The sequence below is a fragment of the Salvelinus sp. IW2-2015 genome, linkage group LG14 (genome assembly GCF_002910315.2).
Source record: "Salvelinus sp. IW2-2015 linkage group LG14, ASM291031v2, whole genome shotgun sequence".
Taxonomy (NCBI): domain Eukaryota; kingdom Metazoa; phylum Chordata; class Actinopteri; order Salmoniformes; family Salmonidae; genus Salvelinus; species Salvelinus sp. IW2-2015.
The window spans coordinates 14,985,784-15,011,262 of NC_036854.1; the positions used below are offsets into that span (position 1 = coordinate 14,985,784).

The 25,479-nt window shown below is 43.3% G+C and overlaps 1 protein-coding gene across 1 annotated transcript in view; it reads right to left on the bottom strand.

Moving 5' to 3' along the window:
• Nucleotides 1-9,157: 9,157 nt before the first annotated feature.
• rngtt (RNA guanylyltransferase and 5'-phosphatase) overlaps nucleotides 9,158-25,479 on the bottom strand; it is a 148,124-nt gene continuing 131,802 nt past the window's right edge. Inside the window, 7 exon segments of the mRNA XM_023999893.2 lie at nucleotides 9,158-10,021; nucleotide 10,579; nucleotides 11,091-11,128; nucleotides 11,131-11,172; nucleotides 11,175-11,198; nucleotides 16,469-16,554; nucleotides 22,806-22,906. Coding sequence (XP_023855661.1) covers nucleotides 9,855-10,021; nucleotide 10,579; nucleotides 11,091-11,128; nucleotides 11,131-11,172; nucleotides 11,175-11,198; nucleotides 16,469-16,554; nucleotides 22,806-22,906 — 459 coding nt within the window. The 3' untranslated portion in view covers nucleotides 9,158-9,854.

Here is a 25,479-nt window from a genome sequence, read left to right on the forward strand (position 1 = left end):
ACAAGTATTTGATACACTGCCGATTTTGCAGGTTTTCCTACTTACAAAGCATGTAGAGGTCTGTAATTTTTATCATAGGTACACTTCAACTGTGAGAAACGGAATCTAAAACAAAAATCCAGAAAAATTACATGTTGTATGATTTTTAAGTAATTAATTTGCATTTTATTGCATGACATAAGTATTTGATCACCTACCAACCAGTAAGAATTCCGGCTCTCACAGACCTGTTAGGTTTCTTTAAGAAGCCCTCCTGTTCTCCACTCATTACTGTATTAACTGACACTGTTTGAACTCGTTACCTGTATAAAAGACACCTGTCCACACATCAATCAAACAGACTCCAACCTCTCCACAATGGCCAAGACCAGAGAGGCTGTGTAAGGACATCAGGGATAAAATTGTAGACCTGCACAAGAGCTGGGATGGGCTACAGGACAATAGGCAAGCAGCTTGGTGAGAAGGCAACAACTGTTGGCGCAATTATATTAGAAAATGGAAGAAGTTCAAGATGACGGTCAATCACCCTCGGCCTGGGGCTCCATGCAAGATCTACCTCGTGGGGCATCAATGATCATGAGGAAGGTGGGGATCAGCTCAAAACTACACGGCAGTTACCTAGTCAATGACCTGAAGAGAGCTGGGACCACAGTCTCAAAGAAAACCATTAGTAACACACTACGCCGTCATGATTAAAATCCTGCAGCGCACGCAAGGTCCCCTTCTCAAGCCAGCGCATGTCAGGCCCGTCTGAAGTTTGCCAATGACCATCTGGATGATCCAGAGGAGAATGGGAAGAAGGTCATGTGTTCTGATGAGACAAAAATAGAGCTTTTTGGTCTAAACTCCACTCGCCATGTTTGGAGGAAGAAGAAGGATAGTACAACCCCAAGAACACCATCCAACCGTGAAGCATGGAGGTGGAAACATAATTTTTGGGGATGCTTTTCTGCAAAGGGGACAGTGACTGCACCGTATTGAGGGGAGGATGGATGGCCATGTATCACGAGATCTTGGCCAACAACCTCCTTCCCTCAGTAAGAGCATTGAAGATGGGTCGTGGCTGGTCTTCCAGCATGACAACGACCTGAAAGACACAGCCAGGGCAACTAAGGAGTGGCTCCGAAGAAGCATCTCAAGGTCCTGGAGTGGCCTAGCCAGTCTCCAGACCTGAACCCAATAGAAAAATCTTGGAGGGAGCTGAAAGTCCGTATTGCCCAGCGACAGCCCCGAAACCTGAAGGATCTGGAGAAGGTCTGTATGGAGGAAGTGGGCCAAAATCCCTGCTGCCAGTGTGTGCAAACCCGTCAAGAACTACAGGAAACGTATGATCCTGTAATTGCAAACAAAGGTTTCTGTACCAAATATTAAGTTCTGCTTTTTCTGATGTATCAAATACTTATGTCATGCAATTAAATGCAATTAATACTAAAAATCATACAATGTAATTTTCTGGATTTTGTTTTAGATCCGTTTCTCACAGTTGAAGTGTACCTATGATAAAAATTACAGACCTCTTACATGCTTTGTAAGTAGGAAAACCTGCAAAATCGTCAGTGTATCAAATACTTGTTCTCCCCACTGTACATCAATGATGTCGCTCTTGCTGCTGGTGATTCTCTGATCCACCTCTACGCTGACGACACCATTCTGTATACCTCTGGCCCTTCTTTGGACACTGTGTTAACTAACCTCTAGACGAGCTTCAATGCCATACAACTCTCCTTCCGTGGCCTCCAACTTCTCTTAAATGCAAGAAAACTAAATGCATGCTCCTCAACCGATCGCTGCCCGCACCTGCCTGCCCGTCTAGCATCACTACTCTGGACGGTTCTGACTTAGAATATGTGGACAACTACAAATACCTAGGTGTCTGGTTAGACTGTAAACTTTCCTTCCAGACTCACATTAAACATCTCCAATCCAAAATGAAATCTAGAATCGACTTCCTGTTTCGCAACAAAGCATCCTTCACTCATGCTGCCAAACATACCCTCGTAAAACTGACTATCCTACCGATCCTTGACTTCGGCGATGTCATTTACAAAATAGCCTCCAACATTCTACTCAGCAAATTGGATGCAGTCTATCACAGTGCCATCTGTTTTGTCACCAAAGCCCCATATACTATCCACCACTGCGACCTGCATGCTCTCGTTGGCTGGCCCTCGCTTCATATTCGTCATATGAAGCTCACTGGCTCCAGGTCATCTATAAGTCTTTGCTAGGTAAAGCCCCGCCTTATCTCAGCTCACCGGTCACCATAGCAACACCCACCCGTAGCACGCGCTCCAGCAGGTATATTTCACTGGTCATCCCCAAAGCCAATTCCTACTTTGGCTGCCTTTCCTTCCAGTTCTCTGCTGCCAACGACTGGAACGAATTGCAAAAATCACTGAAGCTGGAGACGCATATCTCCCTCACTAACTTTAAGCATCAGCTGTCAGAGCAGCCAATCTGTAAATAGCCCACCCAACTACCTCATCCCTATATTTTTATTTTCATTTTGCTCCTTTGAACCCAGTATCTCTACTTGCACATTCATCTTCTGCACATCTATCGCTCCAGTGTTTAATTGCTAAATTGTAATTATTTTGCCACTATGGCCTATTTATTGCCTTACCTCCCTAATCTTACCTCATTTGCACACACTGTATATAGACTTTTCTATTGTGTTTTTGACTGTACGTTTGTTAATTCTATGTGTAACTCTGTGTTGTTGTTTGTGTCGCACTGCTTTGCTTTATCTTGGCCAGGTCGCAGTTGTAAATGAGAACTTGTTCTCAACTGGCCTACCTGGTTAAATAAAGGTGGAACAAAAAATAAATAGAAAATAAGGAAATCAGTCAATTGAAATAAATAAATTAGACCTTAATCTATGGCTTTCACATGACACGGACTACAGGTGGGCATCTATTGGTCACATACCATATATAAAAATAAAAGATAAGGGCGTGGATCAGAAAACCAGTCAGTATCTGGTGTGACCACCATTTGCCTCATGCAGCACGACATCTTCTTCGCATAAAGTTGATCAGGCTGTTGATTGTGGCCTGTGGAATGTTGTCCCACTCCCCTTCAATGGCTGTGCGAAGTTGTTGGATATTGGCGGGAACTGGAACACGCTGTCGTACACGTCAATTCAGAGCATCCCAAACATCCTCAGTGGGTCACATGTCTGGTGAGTATGCAGGCCATGGAAGAACTGGGACATTTTCAGCTTCCAGGAATTGTGTACAGATCCTTGCGCCATGGAGCCGTGCATTATTATGCTGAAACATGAGGTGATGGCGGCGGATGAACGGCATGCCAATGGGCCTCAGGATCTCGTCACGGTATCTCTGTGCATTCAAATTGCCATCGATAAAATGCAATTGCGTTTGTTGTCCGTAGCTTATGCCTGCCCATACCATAACCCCACTGCCACCATGGGGCACTCTGTTCACAACGTTGACATCGGCAAACCGCTTGCCCACTCAACGCCATACACGCTGTCAGACATCTGCCCGGTACAGTGAAACCGGGATTCATCTGTGAAGAGCACACTTCTCCAGTGTGCAAGTGGCCATCAAAGGTGAGCATTTGCCCACTGAAGTCGGTTACGACGCCAAACTGCAGTCAGGTCTAGACCCTGGTTAAGGCGACGAGCATGCAGATGAGCTTCCCTGAGACGGTTTCTGACAGTTTGTGTAGAAGTTCTTTGGTTGTGCAAACCCACAGTTTCATCCCCTGTCCGTATGGCTGGTCTCAGGTGATCCCGCAAGGTAAAGAAGCCAGATGTGGAGGTCCTGGGCTGGTGTGGTTACACATGGTCTGCGGTTGTGAGGCCGGTTAGATGCACTGCCAAATTCTCTAAAACAACGGAGGTGGTTTATGGTAGAGAAATGAACATTAAATTCTCTGGCAACTGCGCAGGTGGACATTCCTGCAGTCAGCATGCCAATTGCATTCTCCCTCAATAGATCTGTGTTACTGTGTTGTGACAAAACTGCACATTTTAGAGTTGCCTTTTATTGTCCCCAGCAGAAGATGCACCTGTGTAATGATTATGCTGTTTAATCAGCTTCTTGATATGACACACCTGTCTGGTGGATGGATTATCTTGGAAAATTAAAAATGCTGACGAACAGGGATGTAAACAAATTTGTGTAAAGAATTTGAGAGAAATAAGCTTTTTGTGGGTAACATATATTTTATTTCAAATCATGAAACCAACATTTTACATATTGCATTTATATTTTGGTTCAATTATACTTATTTGATTTGGAGTGCACATTCTGTAATATTTGCAGTCAAATTGCCCTCAGAACATTTCATTTGCCAGTGTATAAGTGACATGGATATGAGAGGCTGTGTCTTCAGTTCTACGTCCATGCTTTTCCAAGACTCATCTCAATACTCTAAATGACACTGACTGCATCGCAGCGGCACCATGTCCGTTCCGGTAGTTAAACAGTTGGTGTAATCAAGAGCTAATCTCTTTACCATGCAAATACGTTCGTTAGGGTTTAATTGCATCTGTACCAATCAAGGCTTTTTTATGTTGTTGTTGATGAACATAACACTAGGCATCAGAGTGATTCATGATACCTATTCTTCAGCATGAAGTTAGTTGACAATGTATAAGTTCCACAGGAGGAGGCAGATGGGATCCTACTGAAGTACTATCTTAATTTGACCAGTTTCTCAAAGTTGGAAAATAATCTGGCTGCAACAAGACGTGAATTATTATGTGATAACATTAATGGATATTTTTAAGAGGGAATTACAAACTTTAAAAGCCTTTTAAAACTTTGAATATAGTACAAGTAAAAACATTCAGGAACGTTTTCTTGCAACAGGGAGATCAAATTAAGATCCTACATCTGTACATGTGGGAAATAGGACAAATATGAGCACCCACCCATTTGTATGCCTCATCATGTTACGAAAGCCAGAAAAGATACAAAGGACTGATTGTTCTGGACTGGAGGACTTGGATAGCCTGGACCCAGAACATGTTTGTGCTCTGGCATGCTGGCATGACAATTCCATAAAGAGTTGGCAAAAGAGCAGAAACAGACTGGAAACCAGGCTGGGCACTGGCAGACCAGACAGACATCTGAGGGCCAAGGAATGCATGGGGCTGATAGAAACGTGAGGTCGAGACATTGTGACAGGAGCAGAAGGGCCCTGCCATGCCCACGATTCTGATTCCCAGGATCCATTCCACCTACCTGTGCCAGTTGAACGGCTGGCCGTGACACTGCAGTCTGTCTGATGAGAAAGTCATACTGTACAGTAGGTTCAAAATGGGGCTGACTCATTTTTCAGATGGCCACCTACATGCAATTAAATGTTTAATTTCAGGAGGGTAATTGGGTCAGACCAGACCGCGCCCTGTGCAACTGGGTCCTGGACCTCCTGACGGGCTGCTCCCAGGTGGTGGGGGTAAGAAACAACATCTCCACCTCGCTGATCCTCAATACTGGGGCCCCACAAGGGTGCGTTCTCAGCCCTCTCCTGTACTCCCTGCCCTGTTACCCACGACTGCGTGGCCATGGACGCCTCCAACTCAATCATCAAGTTTGCAGACGACACTACAGTGGTAGGCTTGATTACCAACAACGATGAGACGGCCTACAGGGAGGAGGTGAGGGCCTTCGGGGTGTGGTGTCAGGAAAATAACCTCACCCTCAACGTCAACAAAACAAAGGAGAGATTCGTGGACTTCAGGAAACAGCAGAGGGAGCACTCCCCTATCCACATCGACGGGACAGTAGTGGAGAGGGTGGTAAGTTTTAAGTTCCTCGGCGTACACATCACAGACATACTGAAATGGTCCACCCACACAGACAGCGTGGTGAAGAAGGCGCAATAGCGCCTCTTCAACTTCAGGAGGCTGACGAAATTTGTCTTGTTCCCAAAAACACAAACTTTTACAGATGCACAATCGAGAGCATCCTGTCGGGCTGTATCACCGCCTGGTACGGCAACTGCTCTGCCCACAACCGTAAGGATCTCCAGAGGGTAGTGAGGTTTGCACAACGCATCACCGGGGGCAAACTACCTGCCCTCCAGGACACCTACACCACCTGATGTGACCAATAACATTTGATTTGATATTTTCTTTGTTTTTTGCACATTTTTCATACTTTCTAACTCTGAATTGCTGGGAAAGGGTTCGTAAGTCAGCATCTCACAGTAAGATCTACTACACCGGTGGTATTTGGCACACGTGACGAATACAATTTGTCTTGAAGTGGTACCAGTGCACTAAGTCTGGAATCAACAGGACCCTGAACAGCTTCTACCCCCAAGCCATAAGACTGCTAAACAAGTCTGCTAAATAATCAAATGGCCACCCAGACTACCTGCATTTACCCTTTTTTGGGGTCTCTTGCACTGACTCTATGCACACACCCTGGACTCTAAAGTTATAAAAAAAAACATCTTTACCACACACTCACACATACTTCCACTGACACCCCAACACACACATACACTCAATAGTTTGGGGTACTTAGAGATGCCCTTAAAAAAAAAAAGAAAGCAAATTTTTTGTCCATTAAAATAACATCAAATTGATCAGAAATACAGTGTAGACATTGTTAATATTGTGAATGACTATAATAGCTGGAAACTGCTGTTCTTTTACAAAATATCTAGATAGGTATACAGAGGCCCATTATCAGCAACCATCACTCCTGTGTTCCAATGGCACGTTGTGCTAGCTAATCCAAGTTTATAATTTTAAAAGGCGAATTGATCATTAGAAAACCCTTTTGCAATTATGTTAGCACAGCTGAAAACTGTTGTTCTGATTAAAGAAGCAAAAAACGGGTCTTCTTTAGACTAGTTGAGTATCTGGAGCATCAGCATTTGTGGGTTCGATTACAGGCTCAAAATGTCCAGAAACAAAGAACTTTCTTCTGAAACTCGTCAGTCTATTCTTGTTCTGAGAAATGAAGGCTATTCAATGCAAGAAATTGCCAAAAAATTGAAGATTTCGTACAACACCGTGTACTACTCCCTTCACAGAACAGTGCAAACTGGCTCTAACCAGAATAGAAAGAGGAGTGGGAGGCCCCGGTGCACAACTGAGCAAGAGGACAAGTACATTAGAGTGTCTAGTTCGAGAAACAGACACCTCACAAGTCCTCAACTGGCAGCTTCATTAAATAGTACCCGCAAAACACAAGTCTCAACGTCAACAGTGAAGAGGCGACTCCGGGATGCTGGCCTTCTAGGCAGATTTGCAAAGAAAAAGCCATATCTCAGACTGGCCAATAAAAAGAAAAGATTAAGATGGGCAAAATACCACAGACACTGGACAGAGGAAGACTGGAAAAAAGTGTTATGGACAGACACATCTAAGTTTGAGGTGTTCGGATCACAAAGAAGACGTAGAAGTAATGAAAAGATGCTGGAGGAGTGCTTGATGCCATCTGTCAAGCATGGTGGAGGCAATGTGATGGTTTGGGGGTGCTTTGGTAGTGGTAAAGTGGGAGATTTGTACTGGGTAAAAGGGATCTTGAAGAAGGAAGGCTATGACTCCTTTTTGCAACGCCATGCCATACCCTGTGGACGGCGCTTATTTGGAGCCAATTTCCTCCTACAACAGGGCAATGACCCAAAGCACAGCTCCAAACTTTGCACGAACTATTTAGGGAAGAAGCAGTCAGCTGGTGTTCTGTCTATAATGGAGTGGCCAGCACAGTCACCAGATCTCAACCCTATTGAGCTGTTGTGGGAGCAGCTTGACCGTATGGCACGTAAGAAGTGCCCATCAAGCCAATCCAACTTGTGGGAGGTGCTTCAGGAAGCATGGGGTAAAATCTCTTCAGATTCCCTCAACAAATTGACAACTAGAATGCCAAAGGTCTGCAAGGCTGTAATTTCTGCAAATGGAGGATTCTTTGATGAAAGCAAAGTTTGAAGGACACAATTATTTCAATTTAAAAAATCATTATTTATAACCATGTCAACATCTTGACTATATTTCCTATTCATTTTGCAACTCATTTCATGTATGTTTTCATGGGAAACAAGGAAATGTCTAAGTGACCCCAAACTTTTAAATAGTAGTGTACACACAAATAACACGCGCACGCATGCATACAGACTCCACACACACATTTTCACTCACCACATATCCTGCTACTACTGCCTACTATCTATCCTGTTGCCTATTCACACCTTCTGTACCTATATGTACATAGCTACGGCAATTACCTCGTATCCTTGCACATCGACATGGTACTGCCTATACGCTCTATAGCCATGTTATTTTTTACTCGTTATTGTTATTTGTGTATTTATTCCTTGTGTCACTATTTCATAAAAACAAAACATTTTACTCTGCATTGTTGGTAAGTAAGCATTTCACTGTTAGTCTACACCTGTTGTTTACGAAGCATGTGACAAATACAACTTGATTTGTTTCTTTCTCAGTCTAGTCCATGGCACAAACACCTCCACAGCAAGCCTCTTAATGATTATTTATGTGTGTGTGTGTGTGTGTGTGTGGGCCTCCAGCTGTATGTGAATGACTACATCTCTGAGGCAGCCAAATACAAGACAAAAGGTAGTGTGGCTTTGATGAGGATCGAGCAGCTTTCATGTGCTGCAAGAGGGGAAAGTGCCTTGGCAGTACAACTCATCTACCTCCTCTGTTTGTTCCCTTGCTGCAAGAAGGGCACAAACAGACAGAAACATTCAGAAAGACAGACGCACACACACACCAGGCAGACAAAAATACAACCAAATAGACCAGAAATACGTAAAATATCATACACACGCAGTCACACAGACAGAAACATAAAGGAATATTCCTCAAATTATATTTCATTTTAAGATCGAGCAACATGGAATCAGTCATCTGTAATCAGCAGGAAATAAGTGAGTATGAACAAGCTCTGTTGGAAATATATTCCCTTTTCACATGTATTGCTTTAATGGATCAAACCAAACAACAAATGCAGTAAACCAGTCATATTCTGTTATGAACCAGGGCAGTCCTTAAGGGGAGCAGCTGTTACAAAAGCAGGGGTTGGGGTCAAGTGTTGAAATATTGTCCTACACACATTAGAGAAGAAAAATACAAATGGAAAAACAAAGGAGGAGCTGCGTGCTTCTATCATCACATTTCCCAAGCGGTTGCCGAGTTTATTCTGGGGTCTGACGACATGGTAACGCAACGTGGAGGCAGGGTGCGTTTGTTACACACCCACTGAGGACAATGCCTGTCATGGTTACTAATTTTGTCAATTACTAAATGTGTCAGAATATGTCAGAGGAATAGCCCTCTCTTGCTACTAAAACAATACATGGAAATATCTGCTTGTGATTTCCTTCATGTCACTGTTGGGAGATCGAGAAAGGGTGGAGAGGAGGCATCAGATGATTGTTTGTTTCCCATCTGATTACCGCCCTCCCAAATACAAATAGTTAGACAAAACATTTACAAGATCTGCATAGTCAGGTGCTGCTGTAGTCATAATACCAATTTGTCTGTTGTTGACCAATAGATAAGTTGGGAGATCCTTAAGAAAAGGGAAATAAAAAAATAAAATCAAAATTCAACATTATGTTTTTTTTTTACCATAGCAATTACAGGGAGAAGGGGTGCTACACGGGGATATCTAAGGGGATCTCTAAGCAATTCAATCAGATCTTTTTAAAGTCTTTAATTAAGAAAGCCTTTTAGAGGCCGACAAACAAATGGTCAGAGATAAGAGGGGCTTTCCAAATGTCTGTGTCACTGAGGGGGACGACGACGGGACGAGGGGGGCTGTAGCCATGAAGGACCTTCCTCTGCAAGCCACATACACACATTTCTACACTGGCCCAGCCCACTCCCGCTGTGTAGTGCTCTACGGTGCAGCCCGGTTGGGTCTCTTTGGAGCAGGAGGGGGCATGAGCTCCGTGTCTGGGTCAGAGGGGCGTTTCCGGTTCTGTCCTTGGGCTCCCAGGGCACAGCGGTCCAGAAACTCATAGAGGTTTTCTTTCGTGACAGGATACTGGATGCTGTTACACACAGCTGGAAGAGAAGAGAGAGACACAGACAGGAAGTTAGCTCAGACATGATGATGGACTCTTCCTGGGCTTGGTCCACCTCTAAATCAGGCCGTTTCTTCAGCTACACAGAAAAAATACCAAAAATCCAAGTAGTTTTAAGCCTTACCTCAGGGCACAAGTGTACGGCAGCAACTCTAATGTCTCGTGGACAGACCACAAACATAAATGGTACCATAGATCTTTCACAATACAACTGGATGCTTGAGAAACCGAGCAACATTAGTTCCCGTTTGGGTTTTTTGGACAAATCACGATTTCGCACGTCTTAGGATCTTTCGAATTTCAGAAAGGGGACGGGGGGGGGGTGATGGGGAGGCATTTTGTCCATAGACTTGCAAAGAGAGAGGGTGGAGGAGCTCTTCGTTCTGGTTCTACCTCTTCTCTTAACTCGTCTCTTAACACACACACATTTTGTTCTTCTATCCTCGTAGGGACCTAAAATTGATTTCCATTCAAAATCATATTTTCCATAACCCTAAACACTAACCCGTTACCCTAACCCTAATTGTAACCCTAAACCCTAAGATTAAAATGCTTTTCATCGGGGACAGTGGGAGCATTTTTCTTGTTTTACTATCCTCGTGGGGACTTTTGGGGATTTCAGGTCCCACAAGGATAGAAGAACCAACACACCCACACCCACCCACCCACCCACCCACCCACCCACCCACCCACACACAACACACCCACACACCAACACCCACAACACACACACCACACACACACACACACACACACACACACACACACACACACTTAAAACCACAGCATTAAAGACTAAGTAAGACAGGATGTGTGTTTGAAATATAGATGATTAATCTATAGCCATTAATCTAATAGGCCCAGTAACTGTCTTATTGTAGACAGGATAAAGAGGCTGCAGAATAATACAGATTGCTCCAGGGCTAGCCATGCAGCCAGTCAGGCAGCCAGGTAGGACAGGCAGGCACCAGTGTGCCCAATAGTACCAGCTGGCAGCCAAATAGCATTGATTTGTGATGGCAAACATTTTGGGAACACCTGCTCCTCACCATGGCTGTGGTCGTAAGAGTTGGGAAGCTCTTGTCATCCTCTGTCTCATGACACACCAGGTGTTGTTGTTAAAGGAGCACCGATGATCTTGTTGTCGTACTGCTTAGCTCCTTGGAGGCCTATAGAAGGAGAGAGGAGAGTCAATGTGGTTGGTTTAGAAGTAGAGGTCGACCGATTATGATTTTCAACGCGATACGGATACCGATTATTGGATGACAAAAAAGCCGATACCGGTTAATCGGCCGATTCATTATTTATTTGTAAATAATGACAATTACAACAATACTGAATGAACACTTATTTAACTTAATATAATACATCAATAAATCAATTTAGCCTCAAATAAATAATGAAACATGTTTCAATTTGGTTTAAATAAATGCAAAAAACAAAGTGTTGAGAAGAAATAAAAGTGCAATATGTGCCATGTAAGAAAGCTAACGTTTAAGTTCCTTGCTCAGAACTGAGAACATATGAAAGCTGGTGGTTCCTTTTAACATGAGTCTTCAATATCCCAGGTAAGAAGTTTTAGGTTGTAGTTATTATAAGGATTATAGGACTATTTCTCTCTATACAATTTGTATTTCATATACCTGTGACTATTGGATGTTCTTATAGCACCTTTAGTATTGCCAGTTAACAGTAATAGCTTCCACCCTCTCCTCGCCGCTACCTGGGCTCGAACCAGGAACACATCGACAACAGCCACCTCGAGCAGCGTTACCCATGCAGAGCAAGGGGAACAACTACTCCAAGTCTCAGAGCGAGTAACGTTTGAAACGCTATTAGCGCGCACCCCGCTAACTAGCTAGCCATTACATCGGTTACACCAGCCTAATCTCGGAGTTGACAGGCTTGAAGTCATAACACGCGCAATGCTTGAAGCTTGCGAAGAGCTGCTGGCAAACGCACGAAAGTGCTGTTGAATGAATGCTTACGAGCCTGCTGGTGCCTACCACCTCTCAGTAGACGGCTCTATCAAATCATAGACTTATTATAACATAATAACACACAGAAATACGAGCTCGGAGGTCGTTAATATGGTAGAATCGGAACACATCTCAAAAAACAAAACGTTTATTCTTTCAGTGAAATACGGAACCGTTCCGTATTTTATCTAACGGGTGGCATCCATAAGTCTAAATATTCCTGTTACATTGCACACCTTCAATGTTATGTTATAATTACGTAAAATTCTGGAAAATTAGTTCGCAATGAGCCAGGCGGCCCAACTGTTGCATATACCCTGACTCTGCGTGCAATGAACGCAATAGAAGTGACACAATTTCACCTGGTTAATATTGCCTGCTAACATGGATTTCTTTTAGCTAAATATGCAGGTTAAAAATATATACTTCTGTGTATTGATGTTTATGGTTAGGTACACGTTGGAGCAACGACAGTCCTTTTTCGCGAATGCGCACTGCATCGATTATATGCAACGCAGGACAAGCTAGAATAACTAGTAATATCATCATCCATGTGTAGTTCTAACTAGTGATAATGATTGATTGATTGATTGTTTTTTAATAAGATACGTTTAATGCTAGCTAGCAACTTACCTTGGCTTCTTACTGCATTCGCGTAACAGGCGGCTCTGTGAGGCAGGTGGTTAGAGCGTTGGACTAGTTACCGTAAGGTTGCAAGATTGAATCCCTGAGCTGACAAGGTAAAAATCTGTCGTTCTGCCCTGAACAATGCAGTTAACCCAGCGTTCATAGGCCGTCATTGAAAATAAGAAAGTGTTCTTAACTGACTTGCCTAGTTAAATAAAGGTGAAAAAAAAAAAAAAAAAACGCCGTCCGAAATAACCGATTGTTATGAAAACTATTCCAATTAATCGGTCGACTTCTATTTAGAAGGTCAACATTTATAGTATATTATTGACTACAATAATTCTGGTCCTCCGATCACAATATTGGGACTTACATTATACAGCAGTAACAGTTTGACAGTGTGTACATTGTATGTACAATTGAACACTGTGCATATCAGGACCGGTATTTGTGTCTGCTGCCCATTTGTCATGAGCTTGATTACCTAGATTCTGTTTTCAAAAACTACCATTTGTGCTATTTAGTAGCTGGATTCCTTAACAGCAAATCAAACAGGCACCTTCTACTAATGCACAAAGTCAAAGGTGATATAGGATGAGGCAAACTTCATTACGAAGCGCTCATCGCTTTGGTCTTAAGTTCCACTGATATTGACTGTTTAATGATTTAATATCCATCTACATGGGTGAGGTGGTGTTTAAGAAGCAACGGAGAGTGGGGCAGAGATCACACTTCTAGGGCCAAGCTGTCTAGGGCCAAGCTGGGCGGGGCTCAGATGACTGGCGTGGGCCCGCTGCCAGGCTGCCCCTGAGCAGATGAAGGGCCGGCAGACGCCAGGGAGTGGGCAGCCCTGCCAGGAGCACAACACCTTGACTGGCAAGACCAAGGCCTAAGTAAGAGCCCGATTGCTCTTGGAGAGAAGGGCATCTGGGTACTCAACAGGGAAGGGAGGTAGGTGTGTGTGTTTAGAGAAAAAAAGGGTGTTGAGAGTGTGTTTGTTTGAACGAGATGGAGGTGACAAGCTCAGGTGGACATCACACCACAGATAGCATGACCTTGAAAAAATGTGGGATCAACCCAAAATCACACATTTTAAGACTCAGGAAGTACACGTTCTCACACTAGCCGTATCATTAGCGTCTCAGAGCCAAGTCGCAGTACTCCGCTATTAAAATGAGAACACGCACACATTTAGCTGTCGTGATCTGTCGATTAGGTTCCATTTCCAAACTAAACACATTTTTTCCCAGACCTTCCTAAGAATAGCTGAGAGACAACTCAGGAGGAGTGACAGAACGGGCGAAGAAATGTGTTACACAAAGCCAAGCGGGGCGAGCTGCCAAATAACAATGCAGGAGGCAAGTTTATCAGGCAGGGAGTGGAGTCTGTCCTGTTTGCTGGGATCCCATCCTAGTTGTGTGTGAAATGCTGGCTGCCTTGTCTCCCCACTGCTTGGTGTTTAATCCGTCCAAATCCACTTCATTATGGTCTCACTCCTGCAGCCATCTAGCAGGAGACTCCGGTAAAGGAAAACTCACTATCACCCCAATCTATTATTCTGTGTTTTCAACTTCACAATCCGTCCTCCATGCCCCTCTCTTCCAATCATGACAAGTTTAGCACCAGCAATTCCGCTATGAGGGGAAAAAATGATATGGTGCTTCATCATAGTGTCACAGCTGTGACTGATTGACTCATAAACAACATGACTCCGTTAAGAACAACAGTGCAGTAACGCCTCTACACATCCACCTTTTAAATGGGAAGAGTGTTAACAGTCTCGCACTGTGCCATTAAGTGAGGTCAATGTCTGGCTACTGGAGGGTCATACTGATCGTCAAAGACAGATAATGTCTGTGAAATGAGTGGAAGACGCGTGAGTACACTAATTGGTGGACTAAAGCAAAAAGCTGAGTTGAGAGTTCATAGGAAATGTGTCACTGATAGGCTATAGACAAAGCACCCCCCCAAAAATGACACACAGAGTCACCACAGACAGATGCTGTTGTTTCCACGCAAGACTATTAACAGATGCAAATGTGTTTCGTTTTGGAGAGAGATTGAAGGGTATATTGATTTCTGTCTGCATTAAAGCAGTCAATTATCTACTTGGAAAATATCCAGGGCCTTAAAAGAAGACAAACTGGCAAATCATAAGTTGCTGCTTCTGTATGGAACAAAAATAGAACTCCTAACAATTAAAGCATATCAAATCCAGATATTTTATGTCAATTATTCTTCCTAAAATTACTAAAGAATTGAGTCTGAAATTACCGAAACAATCTAGAGGCAAATAGGCATAGATCAAATGTGTCACATTAACTAGTGCTTAATTTGTAAATCGGGAGGTGCCGGATAAAAAAGTGAGGGACAGAGGGGGGTGGGGGGACCTGGGGGGCTCTGAGCTGAGGTACCGGAACTCATTAAAAAAGAAAAATCCCCTTTTTAATAAAGCATTGCATGCATTATCATCACTTTGCGTAGTGGCATACAGTAGAGTAAAGGTGCTTGCAGAAGTTTCAAACATGGGGGAACATTTATTGTAGCCTTGGGTCCGTGAAAAATTTGGCCTTTTATAAACGCATTTCATGCAATTCTACATCATTTTACATGACTGAATCTTTTTTAACGCTGCACAAATGATCAAAATGCCAGGCTACTGACAAACTAAGAATATCTGAGATCAATAAAAACAACCATGTCTTGAATCCACCAATAATTGCCTAGGCCTAGGTGTGTGAAGACAGACATATTGCACGATATGAGGAGGAAATTATAGTCCTAAAACAGCTTTCCAATTTCACTGACTCACCCAATGACGCGCAGCTCACTCACCTGGGATGGCAGATGCATTCGTGCCAAAAGCTCTCTTATTTTACTTTGTAAAACAGTGCTGTTCGCTCAATAGGCCTATTTGGAAGATAACACATTTTTGGGAGACTACAGACAGATTAGTATTCTCTTTTCAGCAGGAGCCATTTTCTTTCCAACCTGTGTTCTCCTGCGATTGTATTTGAAATATTTGCGAAAGGACTGTTTTGGCTGCATGCTGTTCCTGACTGTAGGCCATGCATGTGATTGGCCTACACACCATTTATTTAAAAAAAATGCTATTGTTCCTCTGTGGCTAAATTATAAGTCTGCTCCTGGTGTAGAATTCTGAATGATTTCATTTCAGTGAATCTAGTTGTGAGAGAGTCAGGCGTGCTTCTCTCTCATACCACATTAACAGCCATGCGTTGGTCTGTCTCTGGGCTACAATGATGCGCAAACCATTAACCCGGGGTGGTCCAACACAAATCCATTTTTATTATATCAGGCATGTTTTCACATTAACGTTTTGTAGGGGGCAGGAGAATTAGAGAAGATGCAACTCGAATTTACACTGATCGTTTTTATTGGAAGTTTTACATTGCAAAGAGTGAAAATTATTTTTCATGCCAGGAGAGCTACCGGTACGAAACAGTCCAAAACTGAGAGGTGCTGGATCCTGTTAAGGCAGGATCCGGATAAAATTAAGCACGGCCATTAACCCACATATAAGTAATATACAATGAGACTGAGATGCATTACACTGTCCCTCCCCTGGGAAATTGATCACTTTCTGGGCAGGTGATGTACACATTTACATACTCCCACACCATTAAAGGCTCCTCTCGTTTCACTGCTACCTGCTGCTTTCACCATAAACGCCGGTGGTGTCTGACCTAAACAGATCGGTCATAGATGGTGCAGGCTCACTTGGTGTTGTTAGGCAGATCTTTTTTCATGGCCTGGGCTTACAGCGTTCTGTGTGGGTGTTGGGTTGAATTTAGCAACACATCCAGCTTCTTGTCTCACCTTCATCTGTGCAAAGGGCAGGTCACGGCTGCCGACGTAGAGCAATCCGACAGTCTGGGGGAGCAACCTGCAAAGACAAAACATCTTCATTAACACCCCAAGACTCCCTGAGGTCTCCCTGAGCGTCAGGCGCAACACAGCACCCTCCACTCTGCTCGTTAGACAGCGAGAGGGAACAATGGCTCTCCGACAACAGAGTTAGCCTACTACTGCACACCGCTGATTACCAGCTAGTAACAGAGTGATATGCTGCCAACATCCACCATCACACCTCCCATCTCTGGGTGCATCACAATAATATCGGCTTTGTCCTGAAGTGTGCACTCATTCTCAGTCATTTCCTTTCAAATCAGTGAAGGGAACAAGTATAGACCTTGGGAGGAAGGAAAGATGTTTGGAATGTAGCCTTTTTCTCAGCGCATCTGGAGGGTATTTAGTGCAAACACACGACGGTGACGATGCCACATCTGGGGGGGCAATTATAGCTATGCCCAAAACTCACAGGCATCAAACTGAGCACCTTCTGCTTGGAATGTAATAACGGTTTTTACATCCTCTCCATACATCATCCGTCTGTCTCTACGTCAGCTATTTTAATTGTGATTTCTGATCACCAGCTGTGAGCGCTCAGCAGTTAATCAACCGTAATGTGGCTTTATCAGGGGTTTGTGTGTGTGAGGCCCCAAACAAGTGGTTCGCTGGCCCCTCTGTTCCTGTAGCCATGTGCTTTTCGGGTCTCATCCCACAGCTGGCCTTAATGACACCCTCATCCCCTCCACTGAACCCCCCCCCCCCCCCCCCTGCCCATGGTTATTTCGGGATAAGCCATCGTCTGCTGTTGATACGCACCAGAAACCCTCCCTCCACCAGACCTAAACACGGTCTCTGACGATACTGTCACTGGCTTCCTACTCCTGGTTCTCCCTACAGCATCACTTAAACCAGTGAGACGCACCGGCGGAAAAGAGGGGGCTAGCGGAACTGATGTTCAAACCACAGTGGGTGGATTTAATCTCACCCACCTTGTTGGGTCATCCTGTTGGAGACCACCTATTGGGTATACATGGATTTGGGTGAGCAGAACACGCATTAAAAGGGGAAGGGGAGGGGACTGCCTCTCCACTCCCTTTTCCTTTGTAATGACAGTGGTGAAGAGAGGGCAGGCAGGAAGCAGCCGTCAACACGGCCATTGAACCCTCCGGCCTTCCATGAACTGATGGAAACAACTGGAGAGCAACCCTGAGAGTTCACAACATAACCTTTCACGCCACACCCGCCCGCCAAAGGTCTCTCACATGCTTCTTTACCCAACCTCTGTCCGACCTCCAACTTTCCTAAAATAGCCTACTTTGCTCTCCTAAACTGTATGGCTGTGTATTTACCAAGCCCTCGTCACTGACAAAAAAGTAAACCATGACAAAATGTACAATTCTATTGACATGGTGCTCCGAAAATAACCGAATGTATCACAGTCATTAAGGCTGATACTGTGAAATGACAGTCGGCCTGTGGCCTCTGTCATTTCAATTTCTGGATCTTTATGTGAGACGCTAAGTTGACGTTCCACTGCAATCTGAATAGGGTACTCTGGGCTATATGTGTTACTTAGCATTTCACGCTGCGTTTGATGATTGCTCAATTGAGGTACAAACGACCTAAAATCCACAGAGTAAAGGTGATAACGTGCATTTATAGCCTACATTACCCAAATTGAATCAAACACATTTGGGAACAGGACTTAGTTTGAATCCCCAAATCACAGAGAGCCACAGTCAACGATACAGCTCCAGTGTACTGAAATGGCCTTCGTCCAACAAGCTTCAAAATGGACTGGGGCTGAGCTGCCAGCAAGGGCTATGAGCCACAAGGGCATTCCAGATAACTTGTTCTACATGCACAACAGTCATTTCACAGAGAGAATACAGTCCAAAGGAACATGTATTGCCCTGACAGATCTCCTTCTAGATGCTGAAGGATGGAACCAGATGGATCTCTGGCAGCATCCCAAATGCTACTGTATTTCCCTATATAGTGGACTACTTTTGACCAGGGCAAATAGGGCTCTGGCTAAAAGTAGTGCCCTAGATAAATGGCACCCGTTTCCCTATCTAGTGCACTACTTTAGACCAGGGCATATAGGGCTCTGGCTAAAAGTAGTGCACTAGATAAATGGCACCCGTTTCCCTATCTAGTGCACTACTTTAGACCAGGGCATATAGGGCTCTGGCTAAAAGTAGTGCACTAGATAGGGAAAAGGGTGCCATTTAAGACTCAGCCCCTGTCTCTTGCCACTGCAGCTGGCTGGGAGGCCAGGAGGCCGGGGGTATGAAAACTATAGCCTCTAACCCCTGCCTGCCTGCTGTAAGCTGCTTTCCTGCAGGGCCATCAAGCCTACTCTCCCTGGAGTCCTGTTCAGCAGCTGATAAAAGTGGACACAGATTACTCACTTTTTGCTTTACGAGGTGGAACATTTGGTATGCATATGCTGTACTGAGGCGGGAAGTTTTGAGCTAAGCTTTTTCCAAGGACAACAGACCTGTTAATAGAGAGCAATAGTAATGGCGTCTTTTTGTAGGCACTAACCCCGCCATGGCTCATTGGCCAAAGCCTATGGGGAAGTTGAGATTTTTTGGGGTTTTGGAAATATGCTGAAAATAAGGTCTGTGGTAAACACAGGCTTAGTTTCTATGTTTTGTTCTATGAGATAATCTTCATTAGCTAATGTTAGCTAATTGTGCTCCCGAGTGGCGCAGCGGTCTAAGACACTGCATCTCAGCGCTAGAGGCGTCACTACAAACCCAGTAGGCTAAGCCCGTTAACTAACCCCAGACCTTACTTTTGGCATTTATCCAAAAACACGATTCTTTCCCCATGAATATTCCCCTAGGAATGGCTGAACGAACCAGAGGTAACTCCTTTCCAGTTTATAGGACTACAAGCTGGCGAGTTCTATTGCAAGTGTGTGGCTGTAACTCCGCCCAGACCTGTCAGTTGGTGTGACAACACCAGTGTCCCATATGACAGAGGCCAGGCAGAGTCAGAACAGGACCAGACATGGCTGGCCCCTGTGGAGCATGTCCACTCCGCCTCAGCTTTGGTAATTCATATTCACACAGTGTTTTTAATGGAATGTTATTCTGGTTTGCATTCTCTCCGTACATCTCTCCCTATTAATTGCGACTTCTGATATTCAGCTGTGAGCATTCAGCATGTAGTCCACTGTAATGGGGTGCAGTATCAAATACGTCTGGCTGGCACCCTGTGGAGTGGCCCTGTCCAGTCCACCTGGACTGCCGTGATTCATATCCACATATCGCTTTAACAGGGGCTGTAGTGCAGTCAGGTCTCACCCCGATTGGTTGAATTTACAATGACGCATGCAGAAAATGTTTTATTGGCCCAATTAGAGGCAGCCTCTTCAGAGAGAAACCAAACTCGATGAATCCATATATCAAGTTGCCATGTCAGAAACCAAAGCACTACTTCTTCCATGCCCCACATGGTAAAACTCCTTTAATTACTTGCTGTCTCTTTCGCTAACTGTCTTCTTCTCTCTCTCACGCTCCCTCTTCTTCCTGCTCTCTCTCTCTATCCTCCTTTCCTCCATCCACCTATACATCCTTTTCTCTCGGCTTCTCCTCCTGTTTTTCAGTTGAGGTGATGAAAGTCGTGAGACTGTGAGCTGCTTCTTCTCTGTAGCACAGAGAGCAGAGACACGCTGAGGGATGGAGTGGGCAGATAAACAAGCACTTGTTCCTTCTCTGTCTTCTCTAACTGAGACAAAGACATACTTAATGACCTGCACCACTAGTGGGCTCTGAGGAGAAGCAGAGGAGCGCTACTCTGCCAGCTAACAGCACTATCAGAACTACACTGAACAAAAATATAAACGCATATAAAAAATATAAATATAAAAATATAAACGCATGTACAGTGTTAGTCCCATGTTTCACGAGCTGAAATAGAATCATTGGTGTGCCAGAAAAAGTTAGTACACCCCTACCTTTACCATCACATAAAATCGCAAAAATTAGAATCAGGTGCACCAAAACTGGTCCACCAAAACAGGTGCACCAAAACAGGTGCAAATGTTATAAAAAAATTAGAGAGTAACTTGCAAGGGTCTAGCCTTCCATAAAGATGAGACATTTGGTCTGGTTTGGTCTTTACCAAATGGGTGTGTGGTTACACATCATGCCAACATAAAAAATACTATCCCAGATTATTGATGCCCATGAGTCTAAGAGGGGTTACAAATCCATTTCCAAGCAATTAAAAAAACATAATTCCACTGTTCGACGGATCATCTACAAATGGAGGAAATTCCAGACCACTGGCAATCTACCTAGGACAGGTCGTCCCACCAAATTTAGCCCAAAAGCTCACTGAAAGATGCTCATAGAAGTAACATCAAGGGATCTACAGGCCTCTCTTGCCACAGTCAATGTCGGAGTGCATGAGTCAACTGTCAGAAAGAGACTGCACAAACGTGGCCTACCTGGGAGGGCAGGAAGGAATAAGACTCTTTTTTCAAAAAATGATATCAAGACACGACTAACGTTTGCCAGACAACACCTGGGTAAAGACCAAAACTACTGGAACAATGTTCTCTGGACAGATGAGTCAAAGGTCGAGTTGTTTGGCCGCAATGCCAGACGCCATGTTTGACAAAAACGAAAAACTGCCTTTGAACAGAAGAACCTCACACCAACCATAAAGCATGGAGGCGGTGACATCATGGTTTGGGGCTGCTTTGCTGCCTGAGGGCCTGGCCAACTTGCCATCATTGAGTCAACCGTGAATTCCATATTGTACCAGAGAATTCTTGAGGAGAATGTGAGGCCATCTGTCAAAAGAGCTGAAGCTGAACCGAACATGGATCTTGCAACAGGACAACGATCCAAAACACAAAAGCCAAGCTACAAGAGAATGCCTCAAAAAAAGAATCCTATCGAAATGCTGTACCTGACACAGTTCTAGCAGTACTGTAAAGAATAGTAGGCAAAATTCCTACCAGTTGATGTAAGAGACTGATCAACAGTGACAAGAAATGGCTACATTAAGTTATTTCAGCCAAACGGGCCAACACCAGCTATTGAAGCTAGGGGGGTACTTAATTTTTCCGCACAATGGAATTGCTTTTCTGTTGATTTTTGATTAATAAATGATTGCAAAGTATAATCTTTCAGTGCAATTTGTTAAATTAGGTTACCTTTATCTGTCAATAGTGTTGAAGTGAAGATTACATTACATATCCATCTGTTTAAATATGTAGAAATAAACTGACTGTGTGCCCCACTCGCGACAGGGTTTGAGCCCCGTCTCGGACACTTTCCTGTCTATCTCCCTCTCTGTCCATCTCCCGCTCTAATTTTCCTACTATACTGTGGAAAATAAATAAATAAGGTGGTTGAAATTCTGGTCTCCTTTAAAAAAAAAAACTGAGTGGCTGTGCGCACTGCAGTGAGTCTTACAGAGTGCCAACTAAGAAACCTCACCTCACAGAAGAGCATAGCAGTACCTGGGAAGGTGCTGAGGGAATGAGGTAGCAAGCAGGCATTTTCTCAAATATACTCCCAACATTATTTATTTAGCATGTTTGATGTATTAGCTGTGGACCTATAGGAAACACTTTACAGCCCAGTAAAGTACAGTACAGCACAGCAGTGCCTGGATAGGTAGTAAGTACAGAGGAACTGAGAATAATGGGTCAATTTAATCGAAGGTATTTTCTGGAAAGAACTCCCACCATTTCATGAGCAGGCTGGCAAGATGAGATGAGAATCTGTTGGTGATAAATATGGTGTTCTAACCTAATACAGGTGGAGAAAGTAAAAGAGAGCTAGATGGATATTGCCTATCAGTAGGAAAACATCCGATTCATTTGTGGACTTTCGTATGTACAATGAAAGGAATGAAAGTCTGCAGTTCAGGCAATGGCAAAGCCTGCTGACTTCTATTCCTTCTTCATTATCGGAATAGTGGCAACAAAATACCAATGTGTCTTGGACAGATATTGCAGTTGAATTCAATAAGGGCCCGTGGCATAACATAATGTCAGTAGTTATGGGCGATTCAAGGTATAGCTCATACAGAAAAAAACATCTTATATAAGAATGATACAAACAAAAACAAAACAGAAATGTCTAAAAGTTACAAAACATGGTTCAAAGCGATTAGCTGACACTCACTCACTACTACTATAGTACGTGGTTGGGTTTGATGTCTCAAACTACACGCATGTGTCAGAGATGGGGGTTTGTTCTTGCAGTGGAATCATCACGCAGCCAGAGCGTTTCCCTAGCAACAGTGACTCACCCTTCTCCTCCGACTTTGGTGATCTTGAGGCGGAAGTCTACAGAGTTGAGGCTGGGCGGCTTCCACTTGAGGATGTCATCACATCGCCCAGCTTTGTATTTCTGCAGCGACACAAAGAGAGAGACCGATATTAGATCAATTGACATTTATTGTCATACAAAATGAAAAGCTTACTACAGCTCACACATTTCATGCATAATACACATAGGACCACAGCAGGAAACAAACAACAGTAGACAGTCAGATTTAATAGTACACCCCCGCCCTACACCTGCACAAAGGAGGAAGCTACATGTCAGATCATTCATTCCAAACACACAGCACGCTGGCATGCACTCAGAACATCACTTGTATTTAGCTTTTATTTGTTGTCTGTGTTCTATGTTTTGGATTGCTTTTATTACTGAACAAAAATGTAAACGCAACAATCTCAAAGATTTTACTGAGTTACAGTTCATAGGAAAAAAAATCTGTCAATTGAAATAAATTCATTAGGCCCTTATCTATGGATTTCACATGACTGGGCAGAAATAGTCCTCAGTAGCACTGTGGCATTGTGTGACAAAACTGCAGTGGACTTTTATTGTCCCCAGCACAAGGTGCACCTGTGTAATAATTAGGCTGTGGGGGAAAAGTGGGTGCAACTCAATATTAGGAATAATATTTTGTACACTCAGTGCTGGGGCACGCTCAAACATTAGCAAGCATTTTTCAACCTAAGGTCACCTTGGGGATTAATAAAGTACAATCTCATCTCAATGATCCATGAACAAATTACTAAAAGGCAGAATAACACATGAGGTACAGTATGTACCTTCACACTCTTAAGAGAAATTGAAAATCCAAGTATTTTACACTGCTCTCTTCAGAAAATCACCACATTTTTCAAAAGGCAGCCAATATGTCTGAAGGTAAGCTCCATTCGTAATCGATTTGGAGAGCTGAAAATGACATATTGTTCAAGGAATGGCTCAAAACCTTGAACACTGACTTTGTTCCACTTCCAATTTAGGGTAAAAATCCTGTCTTAAAAATGAGTAGTAAGGTAGTCAGGTTATACATAATGGATAATAATTAAGCTTCCATGGCAGGTCTAAAATAGGATGCTCGTATTGTAGTTAAAAAGAGAAAGCTTGTCAAGAGCAATTTATAGATATATATTGAAAGGGCCGGAGTAGCCTACATGAATTCATAATTGATCAGAAATTAATTTCTGGAGAAACCAATTAAAAGCTACAAATGGAAGTACAAATTCAACATTGCTTTTAGGTCTTACTAATTATGTCTACAACGAGTAGCCATATATTCTGTTCTGATGATAGGCTACATGTTGTCATAGAAATTAGCATGACACAGATGTATATACATACAGTACATGGGATTTATTTAATCTAACTCATATGCAACTAGTGTAAAGACTGTGAATGTGGTATTTAGGATGTAAAGCCATACAGTATGACGGGGCAGGAACAGATGTGTCAATGGTGTAAGTGTAATTTGCCCGGTAACAGAACTATGCCTCCACGGATTTCCTCAAAGAAGAATGGGCATCATAGTGCCACCATCTCCATTTCCACCCACTCTCACTATTCCAGAGAGAACATGGAAAGGAAAGCATTTCCTGGAAGAATGTACAGTAGAGAATTCCAAGAAATCAATCCCCATGACTTGGGAAAGGATGGCGCAAGGATTTCAACAAGAATTTAAAGGAGAAGTATAGGAATATATAGACAGAAAACAAAACAAATCCCATTTCGTCAAAATAAATAAATGTTCCTCAATAAAGTAGCTATCAGCAAGGTCAAAGCTAGTAAGGAAAAAAAATCAAGTGCGAGTATTAAGGGGGTGAGGAGGTAGGGGTGACATGGGAAAACTTGGGAAGGTTGAACCTCAGGCAGGCTGCAGCATTCTGGATAAATTATAGGGGTTTGATGGCACAAGCTGAGTTCCTCAGTATAAAACTAGAGTATTTACTATAGCCTACATCATAAATAAAACAATACATAATAATAATTATGTCGCTCAGTTGGTAGAGAATGGTGCTAATAACGTCAGGGTACTGGGTTCGATTCCCGGGACCACTCATACACTGCATTTGGAAAGTATTCAGACCCCTTGACTTTTTCCACATTTTGTTACGTAACAGTCTTATTCTAAAATTGTTAAATAAATAAAAATATCCTCAATCTGAATCAGGTTTTAGGAAATTTTGCAAAGACAAGATTAAATTAAGTATAGTCTGATGGGTGAAAATATGATCCCTTGAGAGAACTGCTCTGCAGCCTGAGGCAAGGGACAGAGCGCAAGCTTTCTTTGCGACTTTCTGAAATCGTCAATAGCCTATAGTCGCAGCCCATATATGTTTTTATTTGTAAGACATTCTAAAGGTTTGTATCATTCACAATTCAAGTTGACAAATACCTCTAAATCTAGCGTATAGGACCTGTTTCAAATGATCACTTCTGCGGTCAACATAGCCATTCATATGCGCACCGGAATTTGAAAAAATATCCTTTCTATTTTATTCAGCTAAATTCAATTATATTATTTTTACTTTAAAATCATACAATATAAAATAATGCCATGGGACTTACAAGCAAATCTTGTCAGCTAAATGAACAAGCCTACAGCATACGGCATGGAGCATAGCCAGATAACATACAGTAGGCCAACT